Raw genomic sequence first — 14,144 nt, forward strand, 5'->3', positions numbered from 1 at the left:
TAATGGCTTAAACAAATGGCTGCCAACAGGCAATTGAAATCCAACAGTTCCAGAAAAGCTAGAACAAAACTATATGTATAATTTGCAACTCCAACGTTCTGAAGATGACTACCAGGAAGCTGAAGCCCGGTTCGTAATGTCTGAAGCCTTTCGGTGATGTCACCGTGTTGCCTGGGAAACCGTGACGTCACTCAAGCACGAGCGCTACGAGTTCGCACCACCATCTCCATCCCCTCCCAGTTCAGCAGTCCGCCCCCCACCTCCGTACGTCACCCCCCCTCCCTCTCTCTCTGTGGCCTCCCAGTGCAAGGAGGACGTGTGCGAGTGCCCCAGCCCTTCGTACGTGGCAGCTGCTGTTTAAAAAGTTTTACCTCCTGCTCGGCCGGCAACACTCAAGTCCACCAAGTACAGACGCCGCTTCAGACAGGCTGTGGTTCGCTGTTCCTCTGGTCCCGTCCTTCCGCAAACAGGATATGGAGGCCACAGAGACAGACGGAGGGAGGCGCTGGGCAGCGGAAATCAGAGAGGGGGGTCCTGAGATGAGAGAGAGGGGGAGAGGGTGGAGGTCCTGAGACGAGAGGGGGTCCTGGAACCTTGCTAGCGCCCGTTTCCTTTCTGTTGGAAACGGGCCTCTTTTACTAGTTTATAATAATACTCAGAATTAGACTTGGATAGTTCTTCCTTGCAAAAGAATCTAATTTGCTCCAGTACCATGATTTAAAAAATAAGAAACCCCAGAACCTAATATTGCATCCAGCCTCCCACAAAAAAAAAAGAAATTTATAAGACAACTAGTTCAGATTACAGTGTAGTAGCCAGAAATCTAATACAGAACTAGTCTTACACCATCCAGGCAACCATTAACGTGTAGCTTGGCAACCACAGCCGCCACTAGGGGATGAAAATGAGGAACATAAACAAAACAAAAGATCGGGCTAGAACCCAACAAAACCACTGAATTCCCCCACTGAGCGCCTGCATTCCAGAGCATGGCATCTGCCAGTCTCGGCACAACAGTCAGACTTGCCCAATACATGGCCTCATCGCTGGAATTTTAAGTGCAGCAAAATTAAAAGGAGCTCATTCATGGAGACCACAATAAAAACACAAGGTCGCAGCAGTGTGGCAAATCCATGTCAGTGCCTGCTACTGGGGTGCAAAAACACAGAGGGGACCCCCAAGGGTTCATCTGGTCATTCCACAGCATCTCTCTCTGCTTCCAAGCTAAAAACGCTTTCCTTATAGCTGTGCTGATAATGTTTTCTCGTGACTTGTGTAAAGAAAAGTCTGAACTTGCATTAGCAGTGGCTCACAAAGCCTGGGAAAAACAAAGTAATACTGGAATAAAAGTGATTACTTTTTAGCAAAGTAGAATTTGATATCATCCAATTTAAAAGTTTGCTTTCATGTTTAAATGTCACCTACGTGATCGCAAACAAGAAACACATGTCAGCTCTTAAGTGGCATAAAATAACACATTAAATACTTTTCCCATTGTAACATACATAGTAACATAGTAAATGACAGCAGATAGACCTGTACGGCCCCATCCAGTCTGCTCAACAAGATAAACTCATTTTACATGGTATGTGATACTTTATACCCGAGTTTGATTTGTCCTTGCCTTTCTCAGGGCACAGACCGTAGAAGTCTGCCCAGTACTGTTCTTGTACTAAGTTCTGAAGCTAACATCGAAGCCCCTTAAATTTACACTCCAGCCCATCCCTTATCTATTCAGTCACGATCAGGGCGTAGACCGTAGAAGTCTGTCCAGTTCCCGTTTTGTTTCCAATTACCGGCGTCGCCACCCAATCTTCGCTAAGATTCCACGGAACCATTCCTTCTAAACAGGATTCCTTTCTGTTTATCCCACGCATGTTTGAATTCCATTACCGTTTTCATCTCCACCACCTCCCGCGGGAAAAATACGTTCTCTCTTTCAACCAGTGTATCAGGGGAAAGCGCGAACGCAGTCCCCCACTACCAGAAATTATGCAGTCGAATTTCCCGCATTTGGGGAAATCGCAGGGGTCAACCCAACCGAAGTGCAATGGATGAGCCTCACCCTGGGAGGATCACCTTCCTGATCATGGTATCTCCCCCTGCCAGGTAAGTATTGTATACTTTGGCTTCCTAAGCAGACCTTGTTGCGTTCCTTACTCTTCTTGTCTCTGCATTTTTAAGCTTTCCCTTACACATAAACCTGTTTAGGATCAGCATCATCCTTCGACAAAAGCAGGATAAGAAAATTAAAGGGCCTTTTTATTCAAGTGTGCTTTTATCGCATGAGCGTGATAACCGTTACCACAGTGGCAAGACAATGCACGAATTAAGTGTATATTAATTGCATAGAAGGGAAAAGGCCACGTTTTGGCAAGAAACAGACTAGCTATAGACTGCGCACTGCAGCTAACGCACAGTAGTTTACCGCACTCTGTCACCGTTGCATCTATTTTATTTGATTTATATCCCACATTTTCCCAATCAAAGCAGGTTCAATGTATCTAACATACCATTAAACTAACAAAACAAAGTAGTCAGTGAATACATCAGTATAAAAGACTTGCAGGGTTGAATCAAACAATGATTAAATAGAATGTGATAATTAATTTGAAAGAATAACATTATGAAGTGAAAAAGAATGGAAATGGAGACTTTGCGTTACGATTCTTCCTTACAGAGGGGGGTACATCAGTGAAAAACGTCTTTGAAAAGAAAGTTTGTTTAAGGATTTCCGGAATGTCTAATAATTATGCTCCCATCTGACTAGTTTCGGGAGGGAGTTTCACCATTTGGTACATTGGTAAAGGAACCCTGCCGTGAAAACTGATCTATATACCACTTTTCTTGCAACTAGGATAATGGAGAGCTAAATAGTCTCTGGAACCAGGAAGAGCGTTACATAAGGGTTGCATATAATCTGGGGTTAGCCCATATAGAGTTTTGAAAATGAATACGCAAAGTTTAAAGGCTGTTCTGGACTTTATAGGGAGATGGTAATTTCTTGAGCAGAGGAGATGCTTTCTCAAAACGTGTGACCTTGTAAACAAGTCTGGCTGCGGTGTTTTGGGCTGTTTGCAGGGGTGTGCTGGTAAATTGTTAACAGGGGGCTCTCTCTCGCCAGCAAAGTAAAAGAGAATTCAGGAGGGGCCCAAGCCCACATTTTGGGATCCATTTGTTAAAGTAGCCATGGAGAACCGGCTCCCAAAATTCTTAAAAACTTAACAAACGGCTCTCGAGAGCCTGTGAGAGCCTGCTCCAGCACACCACTGGCTGTTTGTAATCTTTTTAAGATCAATTCTTTGCAGCAATCAAAGTGCGATAGTACTAATGATTGTACCAAGGTTATTCTGAAGATATCATTAGGGAAGAGATATTTGATTCTTTTTAACCTTCGCATTACTCTGAATGCTTTTGCTGCGACTGTGACATGTAGTTTGGATGCACTTAAAGAAGAGGTGGTGACAGCCTTTCTGAGTAGAAACTGGGGGAATATACTGAGAACCCCCAACAGTTAGCACACAGCCTCTGCATGTACCGTGCATTCATTTCTTGCACCTAATGCATGGTAGATTTATTTTATTGCATTTGTATCCCACATTTTCCCACCTATTTGCGGGTTCAGTGTGGCTTACAATACATTGTGAATGATGGAAATACAATTTGTTACAGTGCGATTATGGGTTACATTGTGAAGAGTATGGGAAGACAAAGTCAAAGTCAAAACATCATTTGGGGAATAGAACAATGGGGAAATGATAGGGCGATAGAACAATCACAAGAGAACAATAGGGTATAACAATTTTATCTGTGGGTAGAGTTATAAGTGTGGTGAAAATATGGGGGAAGAGAATTCAGAAGAGAGTGTATTGGTGCATTTCTGTTAGTGTGTATGGACTTCATGTGTTTTGATCCTTGCAATAAATTTCCTCAAAGAGATGAGTTTTCAATAGTTTGCGGAAGTCGGTCAATTCATATGCAAAACTTTACCGCATTTTAGTAAAAGCAGCAACAGCCTATAAGTCAGTTTCCTTGCACAGATTTCAGCTAGCACACACTTACCCAAAGCTTGAACTTTCTTGCAATTTCTGGAAGGGAAAAGATTCCACAGGAAAACAGATCTGGGCAAACAACCCCTTCTGCAGCCTTTGGCTCAAATCTTTCGAGTAAATGTAATACATTTGGGCACAACTACTCCATTGCTTTTGAAGGAGATTTTGCCTGCACAATTTCCTCTGTGGGTATTTCCCTTCCAAAAGCATAATAAACTACAATTAATCTTACCTTGACTTGAAAGTAAGAGTATAAAATGCCAGGCTAGGTTTCCAATTTTTTAAACTAAACAGAGGTTTGCAATGCCAGTTTTCTGTCCTTCAAAAATACATTCTGAGCTTGAAGAATGCTGAGACACTAATCACCCCATTAGGCAGAAGCCCAGGCAGTGGCGTAGCTATGGGGAACCACGGGGACCTGGGCCCCCCCCAATTGGTTCTGGAGCCCCATTTGGGGGGTTGGGGACCCCCACCAGCTGAAGCGTTTCTCCAGCACTGGTCTCCGGCCGCATTGCCTGCCCTGCTCTTCCCCTCATGTCTCGTGCATGCTCGTTTTAGTAGAGGCAGTGCATGCAAATCTCCCTCATGAATATTCATTGTAGATATCTTAAAAACCTGACTGGCTGAGGTGCTTCTAGGACCAGGTTTGGGAACCACTGCGCTACAGTATTTGGGTGCAATGTTATAGAATGTTACCCAGTGCACATCTGCCAATTTTGGCGCCTCTGTCGTGGCATAAGCGGGATGTCAGTGTCTATTCATTTTATTTATTTGGATTTTGTTTACACCATTTCGGTACTAGGTCAAGGTGAGTTACAGTCAGGTGCACTGGGTATTTCCCTGTCCCTGGAGGGCTTCCAATCTAAGTTGATACCTGAGGCAATGGAGGGTTAAATGACTACTACTTATCATTTCTATAGCGCTACAAGGCATATGCAGTGCTGTACACCATACATGAAAAGACAGTCCCTGCTCAAAGAGCTCACAATCTAAAGATGGAATGTTGCTAGTGGAATAGCAACATTCCATGTAGAATCTCAAATAGTAGCAACAGAATCTCGAATAGTAGCAACATTCCATGTAGAATCTCAAGTAATAGCAACATTCCAGAATCTCAAATAGTAGCAACATTCCATGTTCCACTGCACTAACCACTAGGCTACTCCTCCACTAGCAATATTCCATCTAGAAGCTTGCCCTTGCAGATCAGCAACGCAGCAGCGCAGGCTTCTGTTTCTGTGAGTCTGACGTCCTGCAGGACGTCAGACTCACAGAAACAGAAGCCTGTGTGGCCTGTGTGGCCTGTGTGGCCTGTGTGGCCGCGTTGCTGATCTGCAAGGGCAGGCTTCTACATTACTATTACTACTACTACTACTACTACTACTAATCACTTCTATAGCGCTACAAGGCATACGCAACGCTGTACACCATACATGAAAAGACAGTCCCTGCTCAAAGAGCTCACAATCTAAATAGGACAGACAAACAGACAGAACAACTAAGAGGTAAGGGAATTAAAGAGGTGGGGATAAAAGGGTACAGGGCAAGTGAGTAGTGGTTAGGAGTCAAAAGCAGCGTTAAAGAGGTGGGCTTTTAGCCTGGATTTGAAAACGGCCAAAGACATGGCTAGACGTACAAGCTCAGGAAGGCTTGCCCAAGATCACAATGAGCAGCAGTGGGTTTTGAACCAGCCGCCTCTGGATTTTTAACAATGGGTTCTCTCTCCGGGCGTAGCCAGCCCTGCAATTTGGGGGGTCCAGGGGTGGACTGGTGGGGGCAATGTATGCCTCAATTCTCCTCCCTCGTGCGGGCTTGCTAGGCATACTTTTGCTGAAAGGGAGGCCGAGCCCCACCAGCCAATAAATGGACTGCTACCACTCCCCACTGCTTGTTTCTGGCTCTGAGCAGCACACTGGGACTTGACTCGCATGCACGAGAAGTTCCAGCCTGCTGCTCAGAGCTGTTAACAAGGAGCGGGGAGTAGCAGCAGTCTATTTACTTGGTTTGCAGGGCTCAGCATCCCTGCCAGCATTTTGGTTGTTAAAGTAGCCATGGGGGGGCCTACTTTAACAACCGGCTCCCAAATTCTTTAAAACTTAAACGGCTCTTGCGAGACTGCGAGAGCCCCCTCCAGCACACCACTGCCCTCAACGTTCTGAGGACACTGACGTCAGTGAAGCCAAGCCCTGACTTCCTTCAAAAAGGTTCGAAGGTTCGTGGTGGTGAAGCCACCAAAAGCGCTCCGGGCCCCGCCCTCGAGGGCGGAGCAATGGCAGAACAACGAAGGGGTTGGCAGGGAGGGAGGCAGGGAGGCGGTGGGGGGGGGGAGGGTGGGAAATCGCTCCGGGCCCCGCCCTCGCGTCAAACGTCATGACGTTGGGGGCGGAGCAATGGCAGAACAACGAACGGGTTGGCCAGGGATGGAGGGGGGGGTGTTGGCGACGAAAACCTTGCTAGCGCCCGTTTCATTTGCTTTGAAACGGGCCTCTTTTACTAGTATATACAGAAAACAGGAGCTCTGCCTATCGTGACATTCAGTACCTCAAACAGTATTATTGTTCAAAAAAACTGGGAAAAAGGAGCATGGAAACATCAGAAGTTAATCAGTGGCTAGGCTGTTTGGATTTCTGCCAGGTACTTGTGACCTGGATTGGCCATTGATGGAAGCAGGATACTGCTAGATGGACCATTGGTTTGACCCAGTATGGCAATACTTATGTACTTGGGATTCTGAATGGAATCTTGTTACTCTTTGAGGTTCTACATGGAATGTTGCTACACTTTGAAATTCTGCATGGAATCTTGTTATTCTTTAGAATTCTAGAATGTTGCTACTCTTTGGGGTTCTACATGGAATGTTGCTATTCTTTGTTTTTCTGCCAGGTACTTGTGACCTGGATTGGCCACTGATGGAAGCAGGATACTGGGCTAGATGGACCATTGGTTTGACCCAGTACGGCTATTCTTATGTTCTTATGTGAACGCTAGTAAAAGAGGCCCGTTTCCAACAGAAAGGAAACGGGTGCTAGCAAGGTTCCAGGGCCCCCTCCGTCCTACCCCTGTCCAGGCGGCATCATTGGGGAACACGGAGCTTGGGCTGCCGTAGCCACGCGGCGTGCACCTCCGGCACACGCAGGCTGGGCTGTTTTGCTATTTTCTTTGGCGCTCCGCGTCACAGCTGGCCTCACGCTGGCTCGGCCCTGACTCGTCCGAATTCGCCACTCCTGTCTTCGCAGCTCCTCCCCCCTCTGCTGGCCAATCTGGTGTCTCTTTTCCTTTCATAGCCTCCCTCTGATCCTTTTCTATTGGCCCAGATGAGTTCCTCTCTTTCCTTGCGCCCTATGGCTGTTCTTCCTTCAGCACTTTATCTACGGATCTCTCCTCCTGCACTCTGCTTCTACCTCGGTAGGTGTTTGTTTTGCCCTGTTACTTGCTTTCTATCTGCTTGATTCCTCGTTGCTGAACTCTGCCTGGCTCTCTCTGACTACTCTTTGTGCCTGCTGTCTTCCTGTTGACCCAGCATGTACTCTGAGTACTGCGAACTCGTAGCGCCCGTGCTTGAGACGTGTCGCGGTTTCCCAGGCAACACGGTGACGTCCCCGGAAGGCTTCAGACATTACGAACCGGGCTTCAACTTCCTGGCAGTCAGCTTCAGAACGTTGGAGGTGCAAATTATTATAGTAGATATACTACTATTCCCAACATTTATGAACGTAACTGGCATGTAAACGTCAGTGCCCCTTTTTCAGAATTACCCTCTTATTGTGTCTTACGTTTGGTACAGAATATAAAATGCATGGACAGTCATTCCCATGAAAGAGGATGAAGAGGGGAAGCTAGAAAACCTTCAGGTAGCCATACGGAAGTTTGTGCGCGCGCGAGCAACACAGAACGAAGAGAAACGGAAATGTGGTATAACAACTGACAAAAGCAGATCACAAACTGCTTTTCCTCTGGGTAGAATTATCCCTTTGCTTGGCCCTAAACAAACAAGTGCATTCAGCACCCCTCCCCCCTCAATTATGATAAAAATACATTTTAAAACTCCCACAAAAGGGGACCTATATGGATCCCAATTTACACACTCTTTCCCACTTCCTCCTCTATCACCATCTTACTTACCCACTTTTATTGTTCACCTCTTTATTTACTATATTTAGCTGTTTTATCCTTTTTGTGTTTTCTTGTAAACCTATTATATATTATGTAAGCCGCACTGAGCCTGCTAATAAGTGGGAAAGTGCGGGGTATAAATGTTACAATACAATCTGACTGCAGAGGAGAAGTGTCAGAGGAGGAAGCAGCAGTGTTGCCAGGTAGTCGTGGAAAAATAAGCATATTTTGCTTAAAAAACACGCACAAAACAAGTGATATCAGTTCCTAAAAATAAGCCCAATTTCTTATGTTTCTTATAAAGTATGTCCCTAATACAGGGGCGGTGCATGTTGTGATTAACTCCTCCCATAGCCAATGAGGAAACGAAAGAGGACAGGAAAAGGCGGGACTCAGTGTCAACTGACACGCTTATTTGCAATGTTATCGCGGCGACAACTGCGGGCAATCGGCGGTCTATCAACTCAAATAAAAGAAAAAAAAAGAACAAGCCCAAAAACAAGCTACCCGTCAGTTCAGAAAAAAACAAACGCCAACTTCAAAAAATAACAAGCCCAAACTCGCAGGAAAAAAGATAGGTTGGCAATACTGGGAAGCAGAAGATAAGTACTGCTCGCCAGATCCTCCTTGTGACTGGAGGACAATACTCAGGGCATGGGGGAGGACATTTTCTGCGGTCAAGAGTTGCTCTGATTGTCCACTGTTCTTTCTGCCAAAATCTGGCTCAGCAGTCCTTGAATAAGCACATCTGAGTGGGCTAGGGTTACCATATGTCCAGATTTACCCGGACATGTCTGGGCAACCGGGCGGGTTTTGCCAATCTGCCCGTTTGTCCGGATTTCTGAACAAACAGGCAGGCTGGTGGGTGGGCTGTCCTGCCCACCAGCCTGCCCGTTTGTCTAGAAATCCGGACAAATGGGCAGATTGCTAGCTCCCCTCCCCTTACTTACTACTGCCCTGGTGATCTAGTGACCTCTTCCGCCTTCGGGCCAGGAAAGAGCCCCCTCGTTCCTGCCCGGAGCGCTGCCCTGCATGCATCCTTCCTGTTGGTGATTTCGGTGCCGATTCAAAATGGCCGCTGAGAGTGGACATGACCTCACTAGACCACCAGGGCAGTAGTAAGGTAAGGGGAGGGGGGTGACGGGGTGTGTGACAGGGGGGAGGGAGAAATGTGTCAGGGGGCGGAGCGAGGCCATGAAAGGGGGTGGGGCATGTGTCCTTCTTTTTGGGGGACAAAATATGGTAACCCTAGAGTGGGCACCTCCTAAACTTTGGGCCCTAGGCAGACACCTAGTTCGCTTATGCTTTTATTCCTGCCTGCTCTTTCAGCAACACACAAGTCGACAGAGCAGCACTGAGACTACCAGAAAAGAAAGTCCATTCATACACACCATCGGTGCTTGTTCACAAGTCTTGCGAATCCAAGTTGGAAGAAAATCTGAGCTGCAATCCAAAACAAGGCAGGGCAGGAGTGGGCACTTTGAATGCTTAGGGTTATTTCCAGTTCAACACAGACATATCCAGGCTATGGGGCAACTCGACTCAGTTCTCCGTATTTGCACAGTTCAGATGTCCTCTACCCGGTTCACATGCTACTAGTTAAATAGTTCAAATTTACAACACAGACAAGAGTTGTACCCAAGCCCTCATGCTCAATAAAGCAAGAAATATACTTACTAATGCAGGTCCTGCCATCCATGTGCAGTCTGAAGCCTGGCTTGCATTCACAGTAATAAGATCCCTGAGTGTTCACACATCTGTGCTGGCAGCCCCCATTGTGAACCAGGCATTCGTCAACATCTAGGGGGAAAGGTAGGAAGAGAGAACAGAAGGAAATTTCACCAAGTGGGCACAAAAGCAGCAGAATGCAGCTGAACGAAAGCTAGCACACAGAATTAATTAATTTATTTTATTTGTTACATTTGTATCTCACATTTTCCCGCCTATTTGCAGGCTCAATGTGGCTTACAGCTTATCGCCTAGACCGGTATGGAAACAGATACAATTTGATGTTAGGGTCGGGTAACATAGTAGATGACGGCAGAAAAAGACCTGCACGGTCCATCCAGTCTGCCCAACAAGATAAATTCATATGTGCTACTTTTTCTGTATACCTGACCTTGATTTCTTTCTGCCATTTTCAGGCTAAAGTTAGTATATTCAGGTTCCTACGGATCGAAGATAGGAAGTAATATATAGTGTCCAGTACAGTTCATGGTTTGCTGTGTAACCCATAAACTGTAGCTGGTGCACCTGAACAGTCATCCACATGGACTCCCAAGCACCCTCCCCTGAGGTGCTCTTCTGCGTAGCGATGCTGCAACTACCGCTAGACATTTGATGAAGACCCTGGGAGCTGACACAAGGCTGAAGTACACGGTACTGAAAGTGATGTGTTCCCTGCCAAAATCGAAGATACTTCCGGTGGGCTGGAAGTATCAGGATGCAAGTACATGCATCTTTTATGTCCAGAGAGCATAGCCAATTGTTTTCCTGAATCATTGGGAGAAGAAAGTCCAGGGAAACCATCCTGAACTTTTCTTGGACTAGGAATTTGTTCAGGGCCCTTAGGTCTAGGATAAGACGCATACTTAAAAATTATAGCGCTTTTAATTGTTTTTTTCTCCAGCATACAAGCGAAAACGGCCACAAATACCATTTAGTGAACTGTTCTGTAAAATCACATTGAAGAGCACATTTGTCTATACTATGACTGTACTTACTTCACCAGCTGAAGGTTACCTGTCATGAAAAATTTCAAAGAGGCATTTGGCTAATCAGTACACAAGTATCTGCAGGAAACCTTTTATGGGGTGTTGTGGGAGGGGGTGAGAGGAGGGCATAAGAAAACTATATAATAATGTACAAAAACAAAGTCACAACAGTAGTTATAAAAGAACAGGTCCAGTGCCTCAACTAGTAAGTTCTGTGGTCTGCCATGAGGAAGATCCCCAAATTGGAATGGGTGGGGTGCTGCGGGGGGTGGGGGGGCGGGAGGGGAAGGAAGTATGGTGTGGTCCTTGCTTAAGGGTGGCACCTAGGGGTCCTTTTAATAAGGTACACTAAAAAATGGCCTGCAGTAGTGTAGGCGCCGGTTTTGGGCGCACGCAGAATCATTTTTCAGCGAACCTGTAAAAAAGGCCTTTTATTTTTTAATTTTTGCTGAAAATGGATGTGTGGCAAAATGAAAATTGCCACCCGTCCGTTTTGGGTCTGAGACCTTACTGCCAGCCACTGACATAGCGATAAAGTCTCACGCAGAAACCAGGCGGTAAATGACCTACGCGTGCCAAATGCCACTTGGCACATCCGATACGCACGGCAGAAAATAAAAATGATTTTTTTCGGCCGAATGTATCGGAGGCACAGCAAAAATGAAATTACCGCAAGAGCCAGCCGTGCGGTAACTCCATTTTGGCACGCATCGAGCACGCGTAGACGCTTACGCAGCTTAGTAAAAGGGCCCCCTAGTGACCAGGTTCAGAGTCCATGAACTTGAGTCCTTTAAATCTGTAAAAGCAAATATTGCCACTAACAACCACTGGCCTGGTTTTTAGAGCCCTAGGCCACCTTAAGTATTTCATTACCTAATTAGGAACAACCATCACTGTACATCAGATAAGTCTATCCAACTATTCCAATTTGTATAGACAGACTGATCCAGTCCATGTTTCACCGCAGGTGCATCCATGAATTTGTTGCATATTGATGGCTTTCCTGAAAAATAATACTCAGAAACTGAGTGATGCAAAATGATATAGCTGACTGCCTTATCCCTGCTGTAGCCCCCTAGAGATGTCTGGAAGCTTCCAGTGGCCAAGAAAACCAGGGCTGTCATAATCTTCAAGTGGCATGACATGTCCTCTCCAAGCACCAGACTGGAGCTAAGCACAAGCACTGCTCTTCGGATACAGATGCCAGTGGTAAAGCTGGCACTAGCTCAGTCTGACAACATCAGTGAGTAAACCAAACATCAAACACTTCCTCCGGGTCGTTTCACCTAAGATCAATTTCCGACCTGCCATTTTGGGTGTGCCCAGAGTTAACCTGGGTGGGCCGTGCACACCCCCACCCCTACACCCCTGTACATACATTCAATATAGTGTTTTTTTAAATGACTCGACGTCTGCCTGTTTCTCTCTGAACCCCCTTCCTCCAGTACTACCTCAGAGCCGTTGCCTGTCGCAATTCCTATAGGCAACCTGCGCCGGCCCTGCAGGCTTCTCTCTACCACATTCCTGCCACAGAAACAAGAAGTGACATCATTAAAGGTAGGACATGATAGAGAGAAGCTTGCAGGGCCAGCGCAAGATGCCTAAAGGAATTGTCGCTGGCCATAACTCTCAGGTAGGCCGGGGGGGGGGGGGGACACGGGTTCCAGAGAGAGACTGGCAGATGCCAGGCCACGAGTGGAGAAGAGGGAGAGAGAGCAGTGAGGCGCCGCCACTGAAGAGTTTTGGGGGCCTCATGGGCTACTGACTGGGTGGGCCTGAGGCAAGATTAGGTGGGCCTGTGCCCACCCAGGCCCACCCCTAGCTACGCCACTGTTTCCAACCTTTAACAGGTCAATGCTTTCATACTATAGTATTACCTCATATTTTCAAAAATGAAGAGAATATGTGAGACGCAAAGTCAATAAAATAAGTAATAACGTATTTCCATCATCTTTGTATTCTGATACAAGTCTTATTTTTAAATCATGAAGTTTAACATTTTCCCCTATGTATTTGACCATGCAGAGTCTTACTTTTCTTATTCTACTTTGCCAATCATATGGCCCTTCTCCCCGCTCTCCTCCATTTACGCCACAAGCCAAAGTTCAAATGTCAACCTATCGGTCATTTCCTGTTAACGAGTCGCATCCTCTCCAAAAACGTAAAACATCATGACAGACACAAAAGATTTGGATTCAAAACATTATTCTCTTGTGTGCTTCAGCCTGGATCATGTATAATTAGGCTTGATTATTATAAGAGCTGCAATACTCCAAGTTCTCAGAGAAAATACCTTTCCCAGGAGCTTACAGATGCAAAGCTGCTGAAGGCTAACTGAAGCCAAATAACACAGCTGTAATCTTGGAATTACTAAATGGCTTCATAGCTACAAGCCATTTATAGAATACCAGCTCATCTTATTGCAAAACTGAGTTAATTAGTCCCAATAGTACCAAAACAGCTATACAGTATTCTAGAAATATGATTCGAATGTAGTTTTCCCCTTTTTTTGAAAAGATAAAAGCAAATAATTAAGCAGAATGCTATACGGCATTTGCCATGTCCAAGTCAAATCCTAAGGGGTCTGCCAGTGAGAATCCTGTTATCTTCCTTTGGGATCATGAGTTATAATGAAACGTGATTATGAGACTCTAGAATCATCCTAGTCTAGAAGTGCAATAGGGAATAGAATGTCTACCAGAAGAAAGAAAAAAAAAAAAAAAAAAAAAAACAATCCACACATTGTCAAGAAACAAGGCAAGAGCAGAGAAGGCCAAAAGAGACTAAGACGCCATGGGAGTTTCATAAAAAATGAATTTTATTCACTCATAGACCCTCACAAGAAAATGAATTCTATTCACTCAGAGACTCAGAATGTCTACAACATCCCTATTATCACCATCAAGTACTTGGGGGGAGGGGGGGACACACACCAAGTGATGAGTAGCCTAATGGTCTAATAGTTAGTGCAGTCCAATTCCCACTGCAGCTCCCAGTGACTCTGGGCGAGCCACCTAACCCTCCACTGCCCCAGGTACAAAATAAGTACCTGTATATAATTTGTAAACCACCTCGATTGTAATCCCAGAAAGGCGTTACATAAAATCCCATCTCCTTTCCTTTCTCAGCAGACATCTTGGCCCCGAGACAGTGGGAGTTATACCAAGTAACTCCCGCTGTCTCCAGTGAACTCGGAAATTCAATTTTCTGGTCCATATCCGGCCACCAGCACTGAAAATCCAGGGGGGGTGTTTTGGTGCACCAA

The 14,144-nt window shown here is 45.7% G+C and overlaps 1 protein-coding gene and 1 non-coding gene across 3 annotated transcripts in view; both read right to left on the minus strand.

Moving 5' to 3' along the window:
- The window catches only part of MEGF6 (multiple EGF like domains 6), a 458,871-nt gene that overhangs the window by 146,928 nt on the left and 297,799 nt on the right, over positions 1-14,144 (minus strand). For both annotated transcript variants that reach the window (XM_030185804.1, XM_030185805.1), the window contains one exon: positions 9,843-9,965. In XM_030185804.1, coding sequence (XP_030041664.1) covers positions 9,843-9,965 — 123 coding nt within the window. The remainder of the gene's footprint in view (positions 1-9,842; positions 9,966-14,144) is intronic.
- Positions 1,953-2,117, minus strand: LOC115456914. Its single transcript, XR_003939941.1, has one exon. It is a non-coding gene; the product is annotated as a U1 spliceosomal RNA (small nuclear RNA).

This window comes from Microcaecilia unicolor, chromosome 13 (genome assembly GCF_901765095.1).
Source record: "Microcaecilia unicolor chromosome 13, aMicUni1.1, whole genome shotgun sequence".
NCBI classification, from domain to species: domain Eukaryota; kingdom Metazoa; phylum Chordata; class Amphibia; order Gymnophiona; family Siphonopidae; genus Microcaecilia; species Microcaecilia unicolor.